Source organism: Chelon labrosus, assembly GCF_963514085.1.
Source record: "Chelon labrosus genome assembly, chromosome: 8".
NCBI lineage: Eukaryota > Metazoa > Chordata > Actinopteri > Mugiliformes > Mugilidae > Chelon > Chelon labrosus.
The window spans coordinates 10,049,953-10,071,139 of record NC_140358.1 but is presented as its reverse complement, the minus strand read 5'-3'; the positions used below and the strand labels follow the sequence as shown (position 1 = coordinate 10,071,139).

At 40.4% G+C, this 21,187-nt stretch overlaps 2 protein-coding genes across 2 annotated transcripts; both read right to left on the bottom strand.

Moving 5' to 3' along the window:
• Positions 1 to 2,203: 2,203 nt before the first annotated feature.
• LOC311491557 (atlastin-3-like) lies at positions 2,204 to 14,119 on the bottom strand. Its single transcript, XM_084549495.1, has 14 exons — positions 13,987 to 14,119; positions 12,334 to 12,556; positions 10,647 to 10,781; positions 9,804 to 9,908; positions 9,669 to 9,719; positions 9,353 to 9,409; positions 9,135 to 9,227; positions 8,875 to 9,013; positions 8,657 to 8,784; positions 8,514 to 8,570; positions 7,354 to 7,425; positions 6,963 to 7,154; positions 6,593 to 6,832; positions 2,204 to 4,754 (listed from the first exon to the last, which is right to left on the bottom strand). The coding sequence occupies exons 2-14, from the start codon at positions 12,535 to 12,537 to the stop codon at positions 4,692 to 4,694; spliced, it is 1,536 nt and encodes a 511-aa protein (XP_084405621.1). The 5' UTR covers positions 12,538 to 12,556; positions 13,987 to 14,119; the 3' UTR covers positions 2,204 to 4,691.
• Positions 14,120 to 17,042: 2,923 nt separating this feature from the next.
• LOC311491342 (uncharacterized protein) lies at positions 17,043 to 19,483 on the bottom strand (the record flags this gene model as incomplete). Its single annotated transcript, XM_084549247.1, has 4 exons — positions 17,043 to 17,723; positions 18,150 to 18,205; positions 18,562 to 18,683; positions 18,884 to 19,483. 4 exons carry the CDS (start codon positions 19,481 to 19,483, stop codon positions 17,371 to 17,373), a joined length of 1,131 nt encoding a protein of 376 aa, XP_084405373.1. The 3' UTR covers positions 17,043 to 17,370.
• Between the last annotated feature and the right edge of the window lie 1,704 nt (positions 19,484 to 21,187).

The window sequence follows — 21,187 nt, the reverse complement described above, 5'->3', positions numbered from 1 at the left end:
AAATTCACCGGAGCGGATTTTTTTTCCTTTTTTTTTTTTTTTTTTTTTGTGCGGCATCGCGTGGATTGGGAGAGAGAGACACCGAGAGGCGGTCAGCGCGAGGATGAGAAGCAGAATTCCCGTCAGGAGGAAGCGGAAGATGAGGGACAAGAGTGGCACGTGAAGCACGGGGAGAGAAAAAGAGGCAGTAATGGCTGTTAACACATTTATAACACATGTAAATATTTATAGTCCATGTGGGGAAAAAAAGGAGCAATGGGGTCGTAAACACACATCCTGGAGACTGACCTACATTCATTTGGTAGAATAAAAACAAAAACATATGAATGGAAACGCAGAGTAAGAAAAGTGGTGATTCATAGATGTAGTTTGTGATGATGTTAAACTGGATTGAATTAAACACGAATGTGTTTTTGTCATTGAAAACATGAAAATCATACAAACCATGAAACAAAGATTTAATGCAGGACTGTTGTATTGTAATTAGTTTTCTCTACTTAATAAACTGGCAAGTGTGTATTTTTCCACCTTAGCAAAAGATGTGGTGATTAATAACTATTTTCTATTGATCCTACCTGCTTATTATTATTTCCTATATACATTACTGGAGCTGGCTACATGCTGGTTTATTTTTCAAATATTGCACTTACTATTGTTACTGTTACTACTAATTGCACGTTGTATTAATTACTGTATTGTAGTTTAATTACAATGAAAACAGCAACTTACTAGACAGCTACATTATAGTGCATGTTATAGTACTATTGTATGATGATGATGATAGATTTATTTGTCCTATGCGGAAAATTGTTCTGTGCCATACAGTACATCTGATACATTTATACAAAGACAGTAAGACAGACAAGACGAAATACAAGACAGAATATACAACAGAATTTCCCTCACCCCAACCACCCCCACCCTACCATACCCCCACACATTCACAACATCTGGACAGAAGACACAGATCCCACTACACATAAACAGGATAATAAAGTGCAGTTATGCATACTGTGACAGTCCAGCTGGAAAGAAAGTGCATGGTGCTATTTAAAGTGCTGTCCTACAGGTAACTTCTTGTTCATCAGTGTAATACTGGTTGGAATGAATGACCGACTGGCTCGATTTGTTTGGAAAGAAGGTGACCTGAACCTCCTCCCTGATGGCAACACCTCATATGCCTGGTGTAGGGGATGTGACAGATCTTCATTTATTGCTTGACCTTTCTTCACTACCCTTCTTTCACAGGTCACAGCCATACTGTCTAGTTTTTGCCCCGCAACCTTGCTGGCCATGTTGACTATCTTGCTCAGTTTGTTTTTATTGGTCACAGACAAGGAGAAATACCAGGCAACACAACAAAAAAGTAGCATGCTCTCCACAAATGAGTGATAGAAAAGTAACATCATATCCCTATCCACTCTAAATTGTCGTAATTTGCGCATAAAATGCAGCCTCTGCAGCCCCTTTTTATAGATTGTGTCGGTGTTACTGTTCCATTGCAACTTATTATCTATTATTGTGCCTAAGTACTTGTATTGTATTGTATTGTATTGCATTTTCTGTATATACTATGGATTTTCTATGCTCTGTATTGTATTATGGTTTAATCATTCATCCATTCATTATCTGTTACCACTAATCCCCTGGAGCATCGCAGGGGGCTGGAGCCTATCCCAGCTGTCATTGGGCAATTTAATATTTAGATTAAATATAAAACAATACATGTATTCAATATTTTTTTTTTTGAATAAGTGGAAGGTTACACCTGATTTATTGTTTATGTTGTAAATTTTCTTGTAGTATTAATATTCAATTTGATTATTCTTCACTTTGTTAAAATCTTGATGTTTAAAATATCTATGTTTATTTTGATACAGGTTGCACTGTCTGGTGGGACACTAAACTGCATTTTTTTGTGCTTACTCTGTGCAAAGGCACTGCCACTCAATCTGACCTGATGTAATCTAACCTAAATGACATATCTAAACACAACCTTTTAACAGACAATTTTGTGGCTGCACAATTACAGCAAGTAATAAAATAAATAATAAGTTTTTGGTATAAATGAGAAACCAAACCTAAGATTCACAGGTCTTTATCAATGCTTTGCTACACAGTAAAGTTTTTGTAATAAAATGCCACTTTATAAAATAAAAAAATAAAAAGACATAAAGAAACATCAACTCTTTCAAGCTCTGTTTATTCTTTATAAAACAGCATTTTCTCAAGTCAAGGCCACCATGTCCCTGCAAGAGATGATTACATTAGCTGTTACTACAATAATGCATGCATTTATTAACTTTTGAAATGAGCTGTGCAGAAAAAGCACCAAAGAGGAGGGGAAGTGCAACAGTGACTGCTTGTACAACATCTTTCCTCCTCTCTTGGAAAGAAACAGACACAGAAAGTGCAAAATGATGGTCAGCAATTATGGATCCTCCACGTCTTTTAGCCCTGTATTTTTATCTTATGCATACAGTATCGTGCCATCACTGTCAGAATAAAGCATTATTAAATCAGTGTTTTGGGTCTCCAATCTGCATAAGAAATGATATACTTAGTTGTATAAGTGCACTATGCTCCTTCATTATAGACGCTAGGATCCTATGTATGCTCTCGGGTCATACAAACACATGGTTACTTTCCATTCCATTTCTCCATCCAAATGTTAAATTAATCTGCACTTCATCGTATTGTGAGATCTAGGGCAAAATTGCAAATAATCATAGTCCTTTAATCCACCATTCATTCTTAGTAGTCCTGTGTGGCTCCACAAAGAAAAACTAAAACCCAATAAATCCACTGCGTAGTCCTTCTTTTTAATTCTCAGTATAATTAATGACTTAAACTAATACATCCTGATTGGTTAATGGCTAAACGTAAACAAGGACATAAGAGTCAAGTCAGCCCAAATGTATTATTGTTGCCGTTCTGTAATAGGGTTTCATTAGGGGTTACACAACCATGTGAGTCATTTAAAGCAAAAGAGCTCTGAGCCAAGCACGCAATGGTTTCAAGCTGCATGTACATGATGATTATCAAAAAGAGTTATATAATTATAATCCACAAACATACGTTCTTCTCATATAGTATAGTCAAGATCACCTTTTTGAAGAAATATCCGTTTTACAGGCAGTCAGAACATCAGTGTGAACCAACAGTGTTACATCTCGCTGGCCTAATGAGCACAGGCCCAGGACATCAGGATAAAGATGAATTAAATTAGATCATAATCTGTGCAGGTGTTTCTTCAGTATTTGTTCTATATGGTCATCTTGCTTTTTATTTGTTCCATGTATGGATAAAATAACTGTTCTCTCACTGTGCTGACTGAGATCTTTAATTGTTTTACGGAATAAAAGCCTTTTGTTTCACCTCTGGGCTATGTTTCAGCTTATATTCACTGATATTTAAAGTGATAGGAGTAAATGTGCACCAATCAGCCACAACGTTAAAACCACCTGGCTTATATTGTTTTGGTGTCCTTTGTGACTTCAAAACAGTTTGGGCTCATCAGGACACAGACACAGGCCTTCTGAGGGTGCCCTGTGGAGTCTGGCACCAGGACGTAGGTAGTGGAAGCCCTTGAGTCCTGTGGATCAGGCTTGTTCCAGTGCATTCCACAACTACATACTGCATCAGTTTAGGATCTATGGCTTCTCTATGTTTTTTTTAGATGTTCCTGAGTATTTTTTGTGGTGTGGCATTGTCCTGCTGAGGATGGCTGCTACCGACTGTCGTTGCTTTGGAGCAGGGTTACCTGGTCAGCAACAACGCTTTAATAGGTGGTACGATAATATCTAAATAATATCCACATGAATGCCAGGACCAAAGGCTTCCCAGCAGAACAATGCAAGTCAGTGGTTTTAATGTTGTGGCCGATAGCAGTATAATGTTACAATATTTAAAGCTCTTTGGCCAAAACTCTTTGGCAGATTATATTGGGCATTCAATTCCTTCAACTATTTTCCTTTGGATTTTGAAGCTACGTAAATATATGTTCCATTAATATAATTTTTCTTCATCCTGTTATAACATCTACAAAGTGTAACATATTTCCATATTGGAAGAAACAGAGAAGCCCTTGAAACAATAGCATTAAAAAGCAATAGATAAGTAGAAAGTGCGTTTATTTGTCTTCCTCCACTCAAAGTAGTGACATTCACCCACCTGGAAATGCAAGTTTATGTCAAATATAAAGCAAATCTACAAACTGAATGGAATGTTTAAAGGCTAATAAGATAAAAAAAAAATATATAGCCGCACAGAAATATGTAGAAAGGCTTTAAAGTGAGCATTTTTAAAAGGTAATTATTTAAAGAAGACTTCTCCCTCATCTGATCAGTGTACAGAAGTTGCAGCAGAAACAGAAAATAAACACGTTTCTTTAAAGGTAAACATTGACTCGTCTATTAAGACCAACTGTAAACTTGTACATTGATGGCAGTGTCAATTTAAGTATCAATAGGAGAGACAGGGATGGTTTAAGTCCCTGCCTAAGAGAATTTGGTCACTTTTATTTAAGCCTAGAGTCAGAATAATGTGCATAAATAGAGTTGCTGGTGAATATTGTTACCCTGGGCCAGTGTGGTTGAGCTGCGGGTTTGCTCCAATGGGTGGCATGATAAGGCTTTTAGTGCTGTATGCTTGTGCTGTGTGCATCGAGATAAAGACGGTTCAGAGGTCCTCTAACTGGATTTCTTCTGGTCTCCGGCGCTCATCCCTCTCGACTTGTTCAACACCACAGTGGCCTGAAAACAGAAAAAACAGGGAAGACAGTTCATTTGACTGCGCGCTGGGTTGAAGAGTTGCTTACAACATCCGCTGACTTCAGTATTGCTGTGTTGTGGTTTATTCGCTGAAACCTCTTAACCATATCCATCCATATCTGTGAATCTGCCAGCAAGAGTGCGGTTGATCAATGTCAACCACTTCCAGTTTCGTGTAAGAGAAGTGAACTTCACCGCTAGTTTCATTTTCTGTATGTGCTCTCTTCTTGGTGGAGGCACCTCATTCATTTTTAATTTTGTTTAACACACGATTAAATGTTCTGAGAGGTTTCAATAGCCCACAGATAATTTATCATCAGACACTGTTATTTGCCTTTCTTTGCGCAGTCTATTATGACACCCATTTTTACTGCAGCGTTCAGTCCCACTGCTCTTATCAGCTCTGTTTCAAGGAGCAACAGTCGAACCGTTTTCAGCAAACAAACTGATAAACCCACTTTGGCCTATCCAGCACCAAAAAGCACACCAAGACTTAGCAAAGAGCTTGTGAATGCTGTCTCACATCTAACAGGGCAGCTGCAAAGCGATGATAAGTATAGTATCCGGTGTAATCCAACAGAAGTGCTTGTCAGAAACTCCCGGCTGATACACCTGTCCAGTGTCTGACTTTGTGTGACTCTGTATGATGGTCACATTCACGTCATACTCTGTTTGTTTATTCTTCCCACTCCTTTTACCCAAACTTAAACAATATCACTCTTAATGATAACCAGCTTTGCGTGTGGCTATTTGAAACAACTACAGATGCTACAGATGGTCAGTAAAAACAGTAGCTAGAATTCCCCAGGCTTAAGTAAATGTTAACTATATAATTATGTAAGAACTTTATAAGGTAATAAAATATATGTTCGCTTTTATCCGTTTTTTCTTTACCCTTGTGGATGAAAATTGAGAGAACTGTCACTGAGTTACATAGAAATCCACAGTGAACCTGATATTTTAAACACGCCACACCTGTTTTTTCTAACCACACCAAATGCTTTACTGTCAAATGGTCAGATATGACGGAGGAAAGCTTATTAGTAAACTTTGCCCTTGTTTATCACCACACACTCTCATACAGTCAGTCAATGAAATGATGCCAAAAGAAGAAACGCCTAGAGGCAGGATCAATCAAATGTCTGCTATATTTTGTAGACATTAGGAATTAACCGTTAAGTGGTTTAGTGATTAATGACAGGAGTAAAATTTTAAATTTGTCCAAATGTATCATTTTTACACAATAACGTAAAGTGGAAAGTTACTTGATATTCAACTGCATTGTCTGAGCACTTTTTGGGACAAAACTACTGTTATTTTTTCTCCTGTCATTCTTGTTGGTCTTTTCATTCAATTACTCCCTCTAGTGGCTTCAACTGGGAAATTACTGTGAATAAAATGTTGGATGTCGGATCATCTGAGAATGTTTGTGGCTTCACGTTGAATCGAGATGGAACGAGTCGGTCACAGAAATCATTCTGCTGGCTGTCCAAAAATATTCTCACTACAACATGATCATCCACTCTAGAGTGAAATTCAGGGGAGGCCAGCTCTGTACGACCGTTTATAGTTCTGTCATTTCCGAGAGATATTTCTTCTCATGCAGGAGCACAAGTACAGTATGTGCCAGTTGGCAGTTGACTGCAGTGTTCGTGATGTGTTCAAATGCAAATTTATGGTCTAGACATGCAAAGTGAGGCAACGTCACAATCGGCCTTCATTACTGGTGGTTCTTTGAGCTCAGTTTTTTGTGTCCCTGCCATAAAACTGAAAGCTGTGAAACACATACACAAACTGACCTCCAGCCCTTTTGTTCTCACCTGCTCCAAAACAACACCTGCAGCCTGGTCAATGGCTCCTCCCACAGTCTGATACCGACCAGAGTAGCGGATGAAGGCCCACGTCAGCATGGACACCATGACCACGCCCAGAGTGCAGTCACACACCAAGGCGAAGGTAGACAGGCCAATGAAGAGCAAGATGCCGGACAGCACGTAGAGGAGACACACCAGGACGAACAGCACAGCCGGAGTCCGGAAGGCACTGAAGAGGTTTTTTGACTTTCACAACAAAAAGAAAACTCATAATCAGGAACAGTTGTGAAATTATATCATCCTATTTACAAAGGTTTTATTTTTTTTATGCTTGATGCAAAATTCTTCAAAGAAAATAAAACAAACTTCCTCCTACCTCATTGTGCTTGCTGAAAGACTGCCACATCTCCTCCAGCTCCTTTTCCAGCTGTGCTTGGTAACGGTCACAAAACTCTTGTCCGCCCATCTTCTTGGTGGACGAAAAGGCATGGAGAGCCTCTCGGAAGAAAAAGTGATGCTTCTCCTCCAGAGAGTTGGGAGACACGTAGGGCAGGTCTCCCCCACATACCTTGAGCAAAGGACGCAGAGAGAAACAAAGCAGTCAAGATGTACAAGAGCAATACTTGTTTCTTACATTAGATTCGTTTAAATCGTACATCTTCACCAATAAATAAGACATATTCTAAACCAATGGCACTAAAGTCACTCTTATTGTGTTACCATTCCCACGCTGCACACAGAGGTGTGGTTACTTTACATGAACTCACCTTCTCCATGTTCTTGTAATACTGATCTTTGGCTGCTGCCACAGCTGCCAGGTTATTGGCCTCTGCTGTAGCCTGAAGAGACAGAAGTTAAACATGATGCCATATCTTATATCCCCTTTTTATCAATAGAAAACAGGAGCCAGTGCTGCTTCAAAGTTAGTTCAACTTGCGAATCTATTAAAATATTTAATTGCGATTAATTGCAAATTAATCACACATTTCTTCATCTGTTCTAAGTTAAGTTAGTATGCTTGCTTTATGCAAATGTATGTTATTATTACAGCAATAATCAAAAACAATGACAAATACTGTTCAGAATATTCGCCACTAAAATCTCCACAAAAAGGTACTGATGCTCAAAAAATATGCTGCAAACTATCCACCATGTTTGGGCAGGGGGAGGAGGACTCCCAGTATCAGCTGTATATTTGAGCCTTGGTGTAATTCAATTCAATTCTATTTATATAGCATCAATAACAATACAAATTGTCTCAAGACGCTTTAAAACATCTAGTCTGAAACCCGGCCTGAAACCCCCAGAGCAAGCCTGAAGGCGACGGTGACAAGGAAGAACTCCCTTTTAACAGGAAGAAACCCTGAGCAGCTCATTTGGAGGGACCCATCTGCCTAAGGCCAGCCGGGTAGATACAGAAAAGAGAGCATCCGGTAGTAAATCCGTTCAACATCGATAGTAAATGCAAATAACTTCGTTAAAGTTGAGAAAACCATGTGGCACAGCTTATATAGTTGTTTGCTTGTCCTCTGGCTGGAAAGCCATGTTACTGCATACGTCTGTTGCATGCTTGAGCGCCGGTTTCGTTCTTGAACATCTCCTCTAGTTTATTCTTTGATTACACGCTCTTGTTTTTCTTCTTCTTTTGATCAGAAGGACTAGACTACGCACTAGTTCAATTTTTTTTAATAACGGAGTCATAAAGATTTACTCCGTCTTGTCGATCACAATAATCATTACAGCCCCTGATGTTTTAAACCAGCAAAGAAGTTGTTGCCACTCTTGAACTCAGCAGGGAGACAGTTATTTGACTGTCTGTTGTTAGAGATCAGGCACTGGATCTGAAAGAGCCCTTGAATTGCCTTTCTGAGGAAGGGGTATGTGGCTTCATTAAACTTATTAATAAACGTATTAATTCTGCACATACCATGAGCATCGTCTTTGGCTGTGGTAAGTCTTCTCCCTGATAAATCTTGATGTAAGCCTGTTAACGCAAAAATGACAATATCAGGTACAATGAACTATAATGAGTCTTATTCATCATAGGAGCTGTTCAGATGAATATGTTACCTTGAAAAACTCAAGCAAGCCCCTGCAAGTGACTTTGTTTCCATTTATTTCTTTCTCAGCCAGACGATCAGGATGCAACAGTTTAGGAATCAGATTCTGCAGTTGCTCTGTGAATTCTGGGGCCACATCTGACAAAACAAATGTCTTTAAACTCAGGCATTCTGCTCAGTAATCTCCTTTAAACAAAGTAACATATTATGGAAATCTGTGGATCTTACCACGAAGTTGTCCCTTAAAAGCAGGGCTGGTGGCAACCTTCAACCCAGGGTGAGGTAACAAGAAGCAGGAAATTTTGGTGAAGCATGAATGGATGTGCTCCCTCACTGTTTGCAGCTCTTCATGTTGGGCCTCCTTAACCTTAAAAAAACAGAAAAAAAAACTCAGTGTTCAAGATCTGTTACATACAACTTTATTATTTACACCTTTATATAAATGTGCATTCAAAATACCCTGCCAACTCAACAGAGACGACACACACCTGTAACCGTTTATCCAGGAATTCATTGCCGCCTTTAAACCCGTAGGAGTATTCATAGGGAAAGCTCCAGTCCCTGATTAGAAACATCAAAGACTGCAGGAAGAGAAGAAACGTGTAAAAGTTTTTTTTTTTTTTTAAATAAAAAATTTAATAAAGAGATATTTTAAATCAAGGCTCAACATCAGCAACAATGACTTAAATACGAGGGTTTATCTTACCTGAAAAGGCTTCTGAAAGATCTCATCCATGGCAAGACGACCATACTCTGTGAACAGCTGTGAGGAGGAGGTGCTGATTATGCAAAGTTTAAACTTCAAGGCACAGAGCGAGAGTGCGAAACATATTAAGCAGTGAAATCACAGAATGACGCTTCTGTGAAAACCATATTATCTCACATCATCACCAGTTAAACCTGGACGCCTACTCATTCTATTTATTGTTCATTTCTGCACTGTAAATGAACACTGAGGACATCAGGACTGTGAAATCATCAACAATCTGTGGACATCACATGACACTGTCTCACAAACAGACCTGTAGCTGCTGCAGATCGTCCTCTTGAATGTTCTGCGAGAGGTTGTAGATCTAAAAGAGAAGCCGCGTTAGCACACTTTACTAGAACATCCAGAAGATATTATGATTCTATGATAATCAGAGGAGATCAGTCACTTGTATTGAGCTGGTCATGGTGCTGAGGGCAAAGATGGTGGCACAGTCCTTCACGGTGGACTGATCATCAAACGCTCCCTGAGTGTCCATCAACAACACGGCCACCTACAGCAGCAGAGAGACAAGATACCGGAATGATGTGTGTGAATACAGGTACAGTATATGTGGGAATCATGTCGCCTGTGTTTGGACCAAAATGTTGCACTTGAACACACCGTAAAGAATACAGCCATAAATGAAATGTATGAAACGAGTTGGTCTAGAGTTTATTGATTCTAGTTGATCGTGTTGTTGTGTAAGTATTTGTTTATTTGAATGTTCAGATAAGGAATGGAAAAACAATAAGGGTTTGCAACCAGTTTGACTAGTGTCAACAGTGCGGGACACAAAAACATCAGCCACAGATGCTCAACGATGGCCTGACGCAGAAAACGGTTGACCATTGCTTGGTGTGTCACGACCTGTAATGCCTTGATTCATCTGACCTACCGTCTACCTCTATTCATTAATTCAACTGTTACGCTCATTTGTAGCAGAAGAGTCAAATAAGCAAATCAGACAAGAAAAAGAATGTAGAACAACATAGAAATGTAGAAAACATTCAACTACAAAGCTGGATCAGTTTGAAATTTTCTCTGCTGATCCATACTCTAACATGAAGGCCAGGAAAATTAACCGTATTTAATGATTCGTTCGGAAACAGCTGAACTAAAATAAGGAACATAAATATCTTGAATCTATGAATATTTCTCTAAAATTAACGGTGCAATTGTTGCTTTCTTTCTTGCTGAGGTTGTACTGCATGTGAACTCTAATCTAGTAAATAAACAAATGTGTGAGTACCTCTGTTTCGTCGCTCTTTTTGACAAGAAAAACTTCGCTCCATATCTGGATGCCTGTCGTCTCTGGTTCTGAACCTCCTCTCCAAGAAAATCCAGTCAGAAGCTCGTCATCTTGACCCAGCCAGTTCTCATTATTCTGCAGAGACACAAAGTCAGGCTCCTTCAAGAACTGACAAGGATGCCATATTGCCCCGAACGTCAAATAAATCCCCACAAAGACAGTAAGTGCAGTGTTGAGCTTTCAAGTGATAGTTATCTCGTCAGTTAATTATTTATTTAACTGAGAGAGATAAAATAATTTATTGGCAGTCGTAGTTTAGGGCCTGGTGGTGGCACTACAGGAAAAGTAATGGAGTTGCCAGAATCAATGAGATTTATCAATGAGCACAGTGAACGTAATGCTTTACAAAATACGTACAGAAAAATCAAAGACAAAGCATTCCCACTGCTCCCATAGACTCCACTCCTTAACAGGGGTAATGACTAAATTCAAAATATATTCCTTTTCAGTAAACTCGTTAGATCACATGTTACAGCAGGGATGGGCATTTATGTGTCATGACTGCACACACGGTTTATTGTCATTCAAGACACAGACATGATAAGTTTCGAGATTCACACCTACAAAATGTGGTTTAACTAGCTGCTATAAACCACCCACTATAACCTGGAAGTATTCAAGCATCAGACAGTTTTAAGCTCTCTCGGGTGCAAGAAGCGACTGCAGAGAGATATGGGCAATCAGATATGATATTTAAGGAGATGAGACACTAAATGATCATGTCCAAGAACAAAAACCTAAACTAAAAAATGAGTAAACTACACTTGTTGCACTGAGTTTTCTTGAAGATGTTTCTGGTGATGAAGATAAAGACGACTGGTGATTTTATTTGGGACATCTGGATAAGGGGTGAAACCTCTTAGGGACAAATGATAAGACTGTGTTGTAAATGGCTGATAAATGATATATCAGTTCACCTCCCCTGTCCAACAAGGGCTTTTCCTTTTTACAAAGACTGTCTCCTTTAATCGTCTTTCAAGAGTCTAAAAATTTGAACATCCTTGAAGAGTGTAGGTAGATAGCCGAGTTCTGACCTGAATAACTGGCTCTCCTGTGTTGAGCTATGTGTCTGTGAGTGGTTGTTTTGTTTCCTAAGTCTTTGCATTTACTTAAATGACACTGCTCAGCCTTTACCTGCGTGTTTTGTCCTGGGGGTGAAATGTTTCTGCTTCTTTTTTGTGACATTGTATATGCAGTTCAGTGCAGTGAGGAATTAACTCGTACACTGGGAAAACAAAACAAACCCACAGTCTAAACATCTGTCAACCACAAAGTTTCATCCTTAATCGCTCCTTGACTTTGGTGTAAGTGGCCATTAAAGGGCTGTTAGAGTATAATTACTGACTGTGAAAAAACAGGACACCACCAGGTTACAAGTGAGTATCTGCTTGTTACCAGACCCCAGTTATGTGAATTTCAGGTGGGCACCACCCACAGATTATCCTAATAAAAATTCAAACTTCCCACCAATCATTTATATCTAAAGATGCCTCTTTGATGATGATGCAATGTCTTCAAGAAAGCTCAACAACTCCGGTGGCCTTTGTTTTAGATGTGTTTTAGGATGTATGACATGCATGACTGGGAACTTTCACAGACACTGATAGCTACAGCGGCTGTTACTCACCTTTCTGTACATGTAACGGATCATGAAATCAAGCAGGAAGCTTTTCCCTTTTCTGAATGCTCCGGCCACTGACAGCACCACCACATGTTTGTCTCGGACCTCCGGAGCCAACAGAATCCGAGCCAAAGCCTCTGTATCCAACTCAAAGGAGTGATTCTCCTTACACACTGTGACGATCTGAACTGGGCCTGGTTCACTCCCCATTCTTCAGATGTACTGGTCCCTGTGGAGATCACAAACAGAAGCACCAGGCTGGTATGGATGCTGGAGTACATTTCGGGATCCAATCCAATTTTATTATATTTGTGCACTTTATGTATATCTGCATAAAATAATTAACTTTAACGATTCAAAGGTTGTTGGCTAACGGTTAACATTCATTTTCTGGTATCCTATTTCTTTAAATCTAAACAATTACTCTACATTTAATAAATAAAATTGTGATAATCACTTTTACCAGACTATGGTATTTACCAGACACAATCACATAAACATTTGTTTTTGCACATCCATGCACAAGCTGTTTAGTTCATTTTCTAATTAAAGTATGTCTATGTATTCCTTGTATATTTTGTGTACTTTATAAATACATGATATGCATACGTGATAATAAATCAGATTCTGGTTACAGTTTCACAGGCAAGTTCATTAAAGTTGTATAATAAAGACACAATGTTTGCGTATAATCATAAACTAATGGACGAAATATTACTCTGAGAAACTGTGACACACTTTGTCTTTCACCAGACAAATAATCACTCAAGCAAAACTTGGTCACAAGAAAACTACAGCGTTTAAGCAATAAAGGCAACAAGGCTTAAAGGTCAGATTCTTTACAGACCACTCTGTGTAGCCGTGATATTGGTCATTCTCCCAACTTCACTAAATTATGAGATTTACAAGCCGTTACCTCAGTGAATATTATTATACTGCGTCTGCTGAAGAGTCAGACACACACTGATCCCTCCATCAGAGACAGTATTTATCTGTGTGAAGCGGACTGTGGGCAGCTCTCATGGGTGTCATGCTGCTCCGCCTGCAGCTTTAAGATTCAGCACACTTTCCAATACTCTGATCATTTCAGCTGCTTCAAAGGAATTCATTGTTGCCATTGTTTCTGGGGAAGCTGTCCTCTCCCACAAGGATTGAGGCAGGGAGACGCTTTTAAAACTAAAGTTCAACACCTCCAAGGTGTGGCACTGAAGAGCAGCATGCCAGCCATTTCTCTGCAGTAAATCTGATGGTTTGACTTGATGCAATGAAGGAAATAGTCTTCAATGCAAGTTCTAATAAACATAAACTGATTTGTACACTGCATTTCGATTCAATTTCAATTATTTAAACGATAATATCTCAAGAACTGTCACTACAGCTAAGCTAAGATTACTTGCCTAATATCTTGGAGATGCTAAATAGCTAAATAAATATAACAACGAGCCGACTAACTCACTGGTGAAGGGTTGTAGTCTTTAGCCTATATGGCTGCATGAAATCAAACATAATCAAAAAGCTAACATGTAACCGTTATTAGCTGTTAAAGTAAACGACTGTTAAAACCCAACGTTGCAGCAGTCGTTAAAGACGTCAACACAGAGAGACCTTTTAAATACATTTTCTCCACGCTTTAGCTCCTGTTAGAAGGTTTAAAGTTACCTTTGGTTTCTTCAAACGACTTCAACAAAACCTCACACGAGTCGAGAAACAACTGAAACGTAACTTTCCTCGTACTCTGGTATGAAAACAACGATGAGAACTTTTTTCCAACACGAAATTCACACACTTCCGCCTTCAGTCTGCGCAGGGTCTCATGGGAAGTGTAGTTTAATCACGGGTTTCAGCCTCTATTTCAGACGGTCTACAAACTTCATTCTCCATCGTGCCGACACAACGTCACAGCTTCGGGAAACGTAGTTTTTTTTAATGTTAAAGTAACGAATACGGAACTACCGTACAGCTGACGTGAACTAGGACTGACGGTTTGCATTTATACAAATTATACACAACAGATTTCTGCGGATGAAACGAGGGCTGTAGCTTGGCAACAGGGCTTATTTTAAGTCATTCAATGTAAATATGTGAAAGAATTTATTTTGTTGGCTGTCGATGTTGCGCCATCTAGTGGTGTAATTTATCAGAAGAACCTACCACGCCATGGGACCCCAAGGTTTGACTTTCTTTTAGTCTCCTGTTACTCCCTGAAGGGCTGAGGTCAGGTTCGAAGAGTCTCTCAAGTTCAAAGCTTTTCAGAGTGGCACAGGACAGGGGGTCAGCAAAGAAGGGTGTTGCTGTAGTGTAGTGAGAAACTGAAGGCCTGAAATACCATCAATGAATCTACAAAGTGAACACAAACACTGTTTCACTGCTGTGTAGTGCCAACTGCATTTAAATTATCCAAAGAGAACTGTTAGAGGTTCTCTATCCGACAATTACAGTCCACCTAAACAAATGTACATTTGGGGCTGGTTGTGTGTTTAAAAAAAATTTCTCATGATTTGCACATGGCAACTTTTACAAAATGCACAAATTACACACAGAAACACTGTCACATGGACTAATGACAGAGGGCAGGGTGGCATGAGTGTTTATAGATTGGCACAAGGCAGAGAATGGAGAGACAGACATCACATAGGCTATCAGTTGTAACACACTGTGGCACAAATGACTGTCTATCAGTGACTAACTGATAACACATGCCATGAGGCATTTCAAACAAAAACATCATAGGAAGAAAGTCTTATTAAAAATATGATCTTACCTGTCAATTACAGGTGAGTTGCGGGCAATAATATACCAACAGGGGTAGTCTGCCACGATTTCTTTCTGTTTGATGATGAGATATCCACCAGGCTGCTTCAGAAATGGGATCCAAAGCTGAACTAGTTGTTTGCAGTTCAATGGAGGCCGTTTGTCAAATACTTGATATACTTCTGGTTGAAGATGACATTTTTCCTTGCCAGATGCCCTAACCACCTCAACTGACTCCTCTCGATGTGGAGGAGCAGCGGTTCTACTCTGAGCTCCTCCCTTATGTCCGAGCTCCTTACCCTATCTCTAAGGCTGAGCCCGGCCACCCTGTGAAGGAAACATATTTCGGCTGCTTGTATTCGTGATCTTGTTCTTTCAGTCATTACCCAAAGTTCATGACCATAGGTAAGAGTTGTAACGTAGATCGACCGGTAAATTGAGAGCTTCACCTTTCGGCTTAGCTCTCTCTTCATCACGACTGACCGGTTAAGCATCCGCATCACTGCAGATGCCGCTCCAATCCGCCTGTCAGTCTCCCGCTCCCTCCTACCCTCACTCATGAACAACACCCCGAGATACTTGAACTCCTCCACTTGAGGCAGGACCTCCTCCCCGACCCGGAGTGGGCAATCACTGTGCCTAAGAAGTCATCTCCATCTGGCCTCAGTGATTACCGTCCAGTTGCCCTTACATTCCATGTGATGAAGGTGCTGGAGAGGTTGGTGTTGGCCCACCTAAAGCCACAGGTGAGATCTTCTTTAGACCCCCTACAGTTTGCCTACCAGCCGTGTCTGGGGGTGGATGTCATCTATCTTCTGCAGCGAGCTCACTCACACCTGGATGGTGGTGGAGGCTTAGTGAGAATCACATTCTTTGATTTCTCCAGTGCCTTCAACACCATCCAGCCTTTGTTGCTGGGTGATAAGCTGCGGTCGATGGGTGTTGGTGCGTCCACTGTCTCCTGGATCACTGACTACCTGACAGACAGGCCACAGTTCGTGCATCTGGGTCATGTCCTGTCTGATGTGGTGGTGAGTGGTGTGGGAGCCCCACAGGGCACTGTGCTTTCTCCGTTCCTGTTCACCTTATACACCACTGACTTCCAGCACAACTCAGAGTCATGTCATATACAGAAATTTTCTGATGACTCTGCAGTTGTAGGGTGTATAAGCGGTGGACAGGATGAGGAGGAGTAGGCCTATAGAAGGCTGGTGGACGGATTTGTGGGGTGGGCTGGAAGGAATCACATGCTGCTTAATGGTTTTTGGTGCTGTTAACTTGTATTGAATTATTAAGCTTAGACCATTCAGTAAAATGGGGTAGTCAAAAAACTAGATACATGTGAGTACAAAATAGTACAATTAAACAGTTCTACAAACCACAGCCTCCAAACGAAAACACAGTTTGATCAAAATTTCTCTCAGTTATTATTAACTTGTATCACTTAAAAATAAAATCAACAGACACAAGTACCAGATTTTAATTCACAAGAGCTGCATCACAGATTTTATTTGTTAGATCAAGAAATGTAAAGTTATTTAAATGGCAGTGAATTTGTCAAAAAATTTCAATCAAACTTTTCCTGATCGAAGACGGTTTAACTTACAACATCACATGGAGGATTCCAAATTCAAAGATGTTCATAGATCCAGTTACACAGAATCAACTCTAGCAAACATAATTTGAAGAATGACAAGTGTTAAGACAATAATAAAGCTTCAAGTACTTATGTTAATGTAACTGAGTAGTGCTTCTTATGTACAATCTACAATTTCACCTACATTATAAATTAAATATTTTTAATAAACTACTGGGTTAAAAGAAAAAAAATACTCTACTATGGTTTGTTTTTGTCTTTTACCTGTATAGAAACTTTCTTGTTTAAAAAAAAAAGAGCTGGAGAAGGTTGTATGGTCAGTGTGTATGGTCATTGTATTCTTCAAACTACTATTGAAGATTTCTTGTGCAGTTTATAAATCACACTTGAAGACACATCTTAAAGAAGAGACAGTACGTGAGCTGGAAGCACTCCTTCCACCCCTGAGAATGAACTTAATCTCTTAGAAAATCACAGTGGAAACCCTAAAAGTTATTAATACTTTCCCCTCAGTTTTGAGTATCATTTTGTGTATATTTTTCAGTTTTTCATAGATGAGGTTAGTCCATGTTTATCCATGTGGTTATCTAACTACACAACAAGATTTAGGGCAGTGTCAACATCTCAGGAAGAAGCAACATAAATCCCAACTTATGTTGATTTGACATAGTATTTGCGAAGCATTGTGATTTTAATTAATATCCACCGCCTGCTAGGTCCAGCAGTGACCCAGCCGCCTCCTGGGCCTCGGCATCGAGCTGAAGGATCTCCACGGTCTCCAGGTCCAGCTCGGAGTCACCCGGCAGCACTAGGTACTGGTACTGGTGAGACTGGTAATAGTGTAACTCGATGTATCCACTGTCTGACAGGGGGTCCTTCTCCATCTCTTCGCTGACCTCCTCCTGCTGGTATTCAACTGACTCCATGGTGACAAGTTCCTCATGGTCCGGGGTCAAAGGGCATGATGGGTTGTCAGCGAAATTTGGGTTATCAGTGGTGAGGATTTGAGAGGAGGACGTAGAGAGGAACAGCGTGTGAGACAGAGGATCTGCATGATAAAACAATATAAAAAAATTAGAAACGACATAAAGCAAGACATTTATACTGATAATCTGCTTTCACTGCTGGTTGAACAACCACTTGTCAGATTCTCCAGCGAGCATGTGGGCCCGTATAGCGCATAGGATCTGAAATAAAACAGTGGGTACTCATACAGAACACTAAGCTACGCTATTGCTGGGTTGCCTAGGTAATAGAAGGAAGTTGCCATGCCAACGGAACACAAACACAGGAACAATGCTGCATGTTGAGAAAGCTGCAGAGCGGGAGAAAAGCTGCAGGTAATGAAAACGTCACAGAGAGCTGTTACCCCACTGATGAAATACTGTATACCAATACTAATACTAAAACGGATTCATGCAGGGTCACATATGTTGCTCCTAGAGCAAATTCAGAGACATCAAGAGTCACAAACCTGAGATTTCCATTGAATCACAGATTGAAGGCACCTCATAGTCAGCTCCTTCCAACCTGCACACAGCAATCACAGACATTTGTTTAAAATACATCCTAATAAGAAAGAGTCTACACCTCACCCACTACAGGCAATTTATACTCACTTGCCAGTTCAAGTACACATTCATTTTTACTAGTTTACTAACGTATTTAATCATATGGTAAGAAAGCAATCCAGAGGAATAATACTGTTAACTGAAAAAAATATTTCAATACATTCTTTGTAAGCCCCCAACACGTTTCTATTTTTATTACTTTTTTTTTTTTTGCAGTTAATCAATAGACTATTTCCCACTTAGACTCCAAAATGCGAATTTAGCTGACACTAAAAGACAGCAATGCAAAGCTTTAACAGTGTGAATCCTACTCACAGTGCTGGCTTGTTGATCAGATTGCTGTTGGTGCTGTGATAACTGTGGGTCTTTCTCAGCACTTCGAGGAGCGCTGGCCGATACTCTGGACACACACACCACAGCGAACCCTTCCCCACTGACTGCAACAAGCATACAAATCATCTTGAAACATTCAAGCTGCAAAGGTGTTAGCCTTCAGGAGTGCTGATACATCTGTAATACATGGAGAGTACTTCATGATCACTTGTGATCACGGAACATATGGATTTAGTGAGTTGCCCAAACACGGTTCAGGAGGTTGTTTGCTTTCAGACGGAGAAATCCTGATTTGTGTACCCACCTGGCTCTTGTCCCTCTGAATGCGACGGAAGCTCTTGCTCAGGGAGAGGTTGTGTCTGACAGAGTTCCTCCAGCCTCCGGTGGCCGTTCTGTAGTATGGGAAATTGTTCACAATCCACTCGTAAATGTCCTTCACTGGAAGCCTCTTCTCAGGGGAATCTTCAATTGCCATGAAAATTAGACTGCTAAAGGAGTAAGGAGGCTTGGATGGGACCGGAAGAAGGGACTGGGCAAGAGTGGAGGACTCTTGCTGGGGCAGCGGTGTCATTTTGGCGAGGGGCTGCAAAGGTAGCAGGTTTCCCCTCTGATGCAGCCAGCTGAGACAGGTCAGGTCATCTTGGTCAGATAAGTTTTCCGGGCTGAGGCATTGTATGTTTTGTCCTTCGAGGCGATGAGACGCTGTGCAGTTCGAAAGAGGGGAGGAGGAGTGAACAGTCTCTGCTGTCGTCGGAGAAAGCGAGGTGGGGGACGGGGGGAATGAGAAAGGTGAAAGTGGGAGCGAAAGGCGGCAACTTGGGGGGGTCTGCAGGGGTGAGGAGGAGAAAGGCAGAGTGGTGGGACATGGGGACAAGGGTGGCAGTATATGAGAGCTATTCTCCATCTCTTTCTCAGGACAAAACCTCAAGGGTCATTCAGCTGTACGGATGCTGAAAGATACAAGAGAAAATAATGAAAGTCACAGCCGCAAGGAATGAAGTCTGACTAGCCCACAATTACTTGAACAACCCATATCACCCCCTGTATGAGACTGCTGGGACCTCAGGTAACTTACTGAGTCACACACAGTCCAAGAAGAGAGCACTCCAGAGATGCTTAGTCCAAACAGCAGTCAGACTCTTGAACTCTCATGAACACTTGACAGCTCATTAGGCACACTAGTGAAAACGATTCAAATATAACTTTCCTGCGCTAAATCCCACTTCATCACTGTTATTATGTTCACTTTATGTTGAAACAGTGTAATTCAACGGTATGATCAATTTTTGAGGATGTGGTTTGTGGTGCTGTTAAACTGTATTGAACTGAAAACAAAAATATTGTCAAAATAATAGGCGGTTGTCAAAATAATAGAAACATGTGTCGGAACAAGAGAATACAGTTCAATAGTACAACAAGCAAGTAATTCTCCAAAATGAAAACACAGTTGAATCAACTGCTCTCTCCATTGCTTTTAACAAATGCTGAATACCATAACCATCGTGCAGCAAAGATTTAAAACAGGAGTGTTACATTATAATACATTCGTTTTCAGTAATGTACCTAATGAAGTGGCAAGTGAGTGTTCCTGTGTGAATCTGTGGAATGTGTTATTACTTATTATTGCTTAGTCATCATGGTATTCTGTGAAATATTTGTTTTCTGTAGTGCACTACTGAAGTAGAGCCTTTATTCAATATTTATGAATACAGAATATTAAATATATAAGAGAGTAAGTGTTTTTCACTTAACTTTACTCTTTTAACTTTGGTTGGATACAACTGTATCTTATCTAGACTTTGAAAACTACCCTTCAAAAAAGGCATAATTAAAACGTGCAGGAAGTTTCCTCAGGTTCATTTTAAGTTTAAAATTTTGCCCTTTACAAGGAAGATACAATCTCTACAGCTTGGTTCAGTTAAATGTTTACCACCCATCTCATGAGCATTGACTTAGCGTTCAGAGTCCACTCCTGCAGTACTGTCTCCCGTTTTAATAAGAGACAAAACGTGTTCAGTGGACAGGTGCATGTCTCTTAGAGAGTCGGAGTTGATCGCACCGATCGAAGGTGCACCGATTACATGATTTTAACAAACTAAGACCGATCATCCACTTAGTGTGTACGAACAAAAAGAAAAATCACTGATAACGTCCTGAAACTTTGTGCGTGTGATGCCACATGGCTCTACAAAGCAGTTCAGGAGGCAAATGGCGGAACAATATAAAGTTTCATTTAGCTAGTCAAGAAAGCCGCCTTTTCTCCCTCACAGGTAACACACTGGGCGCTGTTAGCGTAGTCCTTCAAATGCAAATATTAACCCATTTCTCACCAAATTTCCAAAAACGGCGACTCTGGCAGAAACGGTCTTCATGCAAAAGGCCGGAACTCGTATTTGAAAAGTTAAAGGCGAAATCCTGATGTTCAAAAGTGGAGTCGCAGTCGGACACCTCTTCCTCCGTGCTCTGTTGCTGTCCGCGGTGTCCATGGAAACCAAAAGGACGCTCCGCAGTGTGCGCGTCCGCTGGCGCGCTCCCGTACCAATTATAGAGTCTGACACCATCCAGCAAAGGAAACGGTATGTAAATACAACAGCATTTTCTGAGTAAA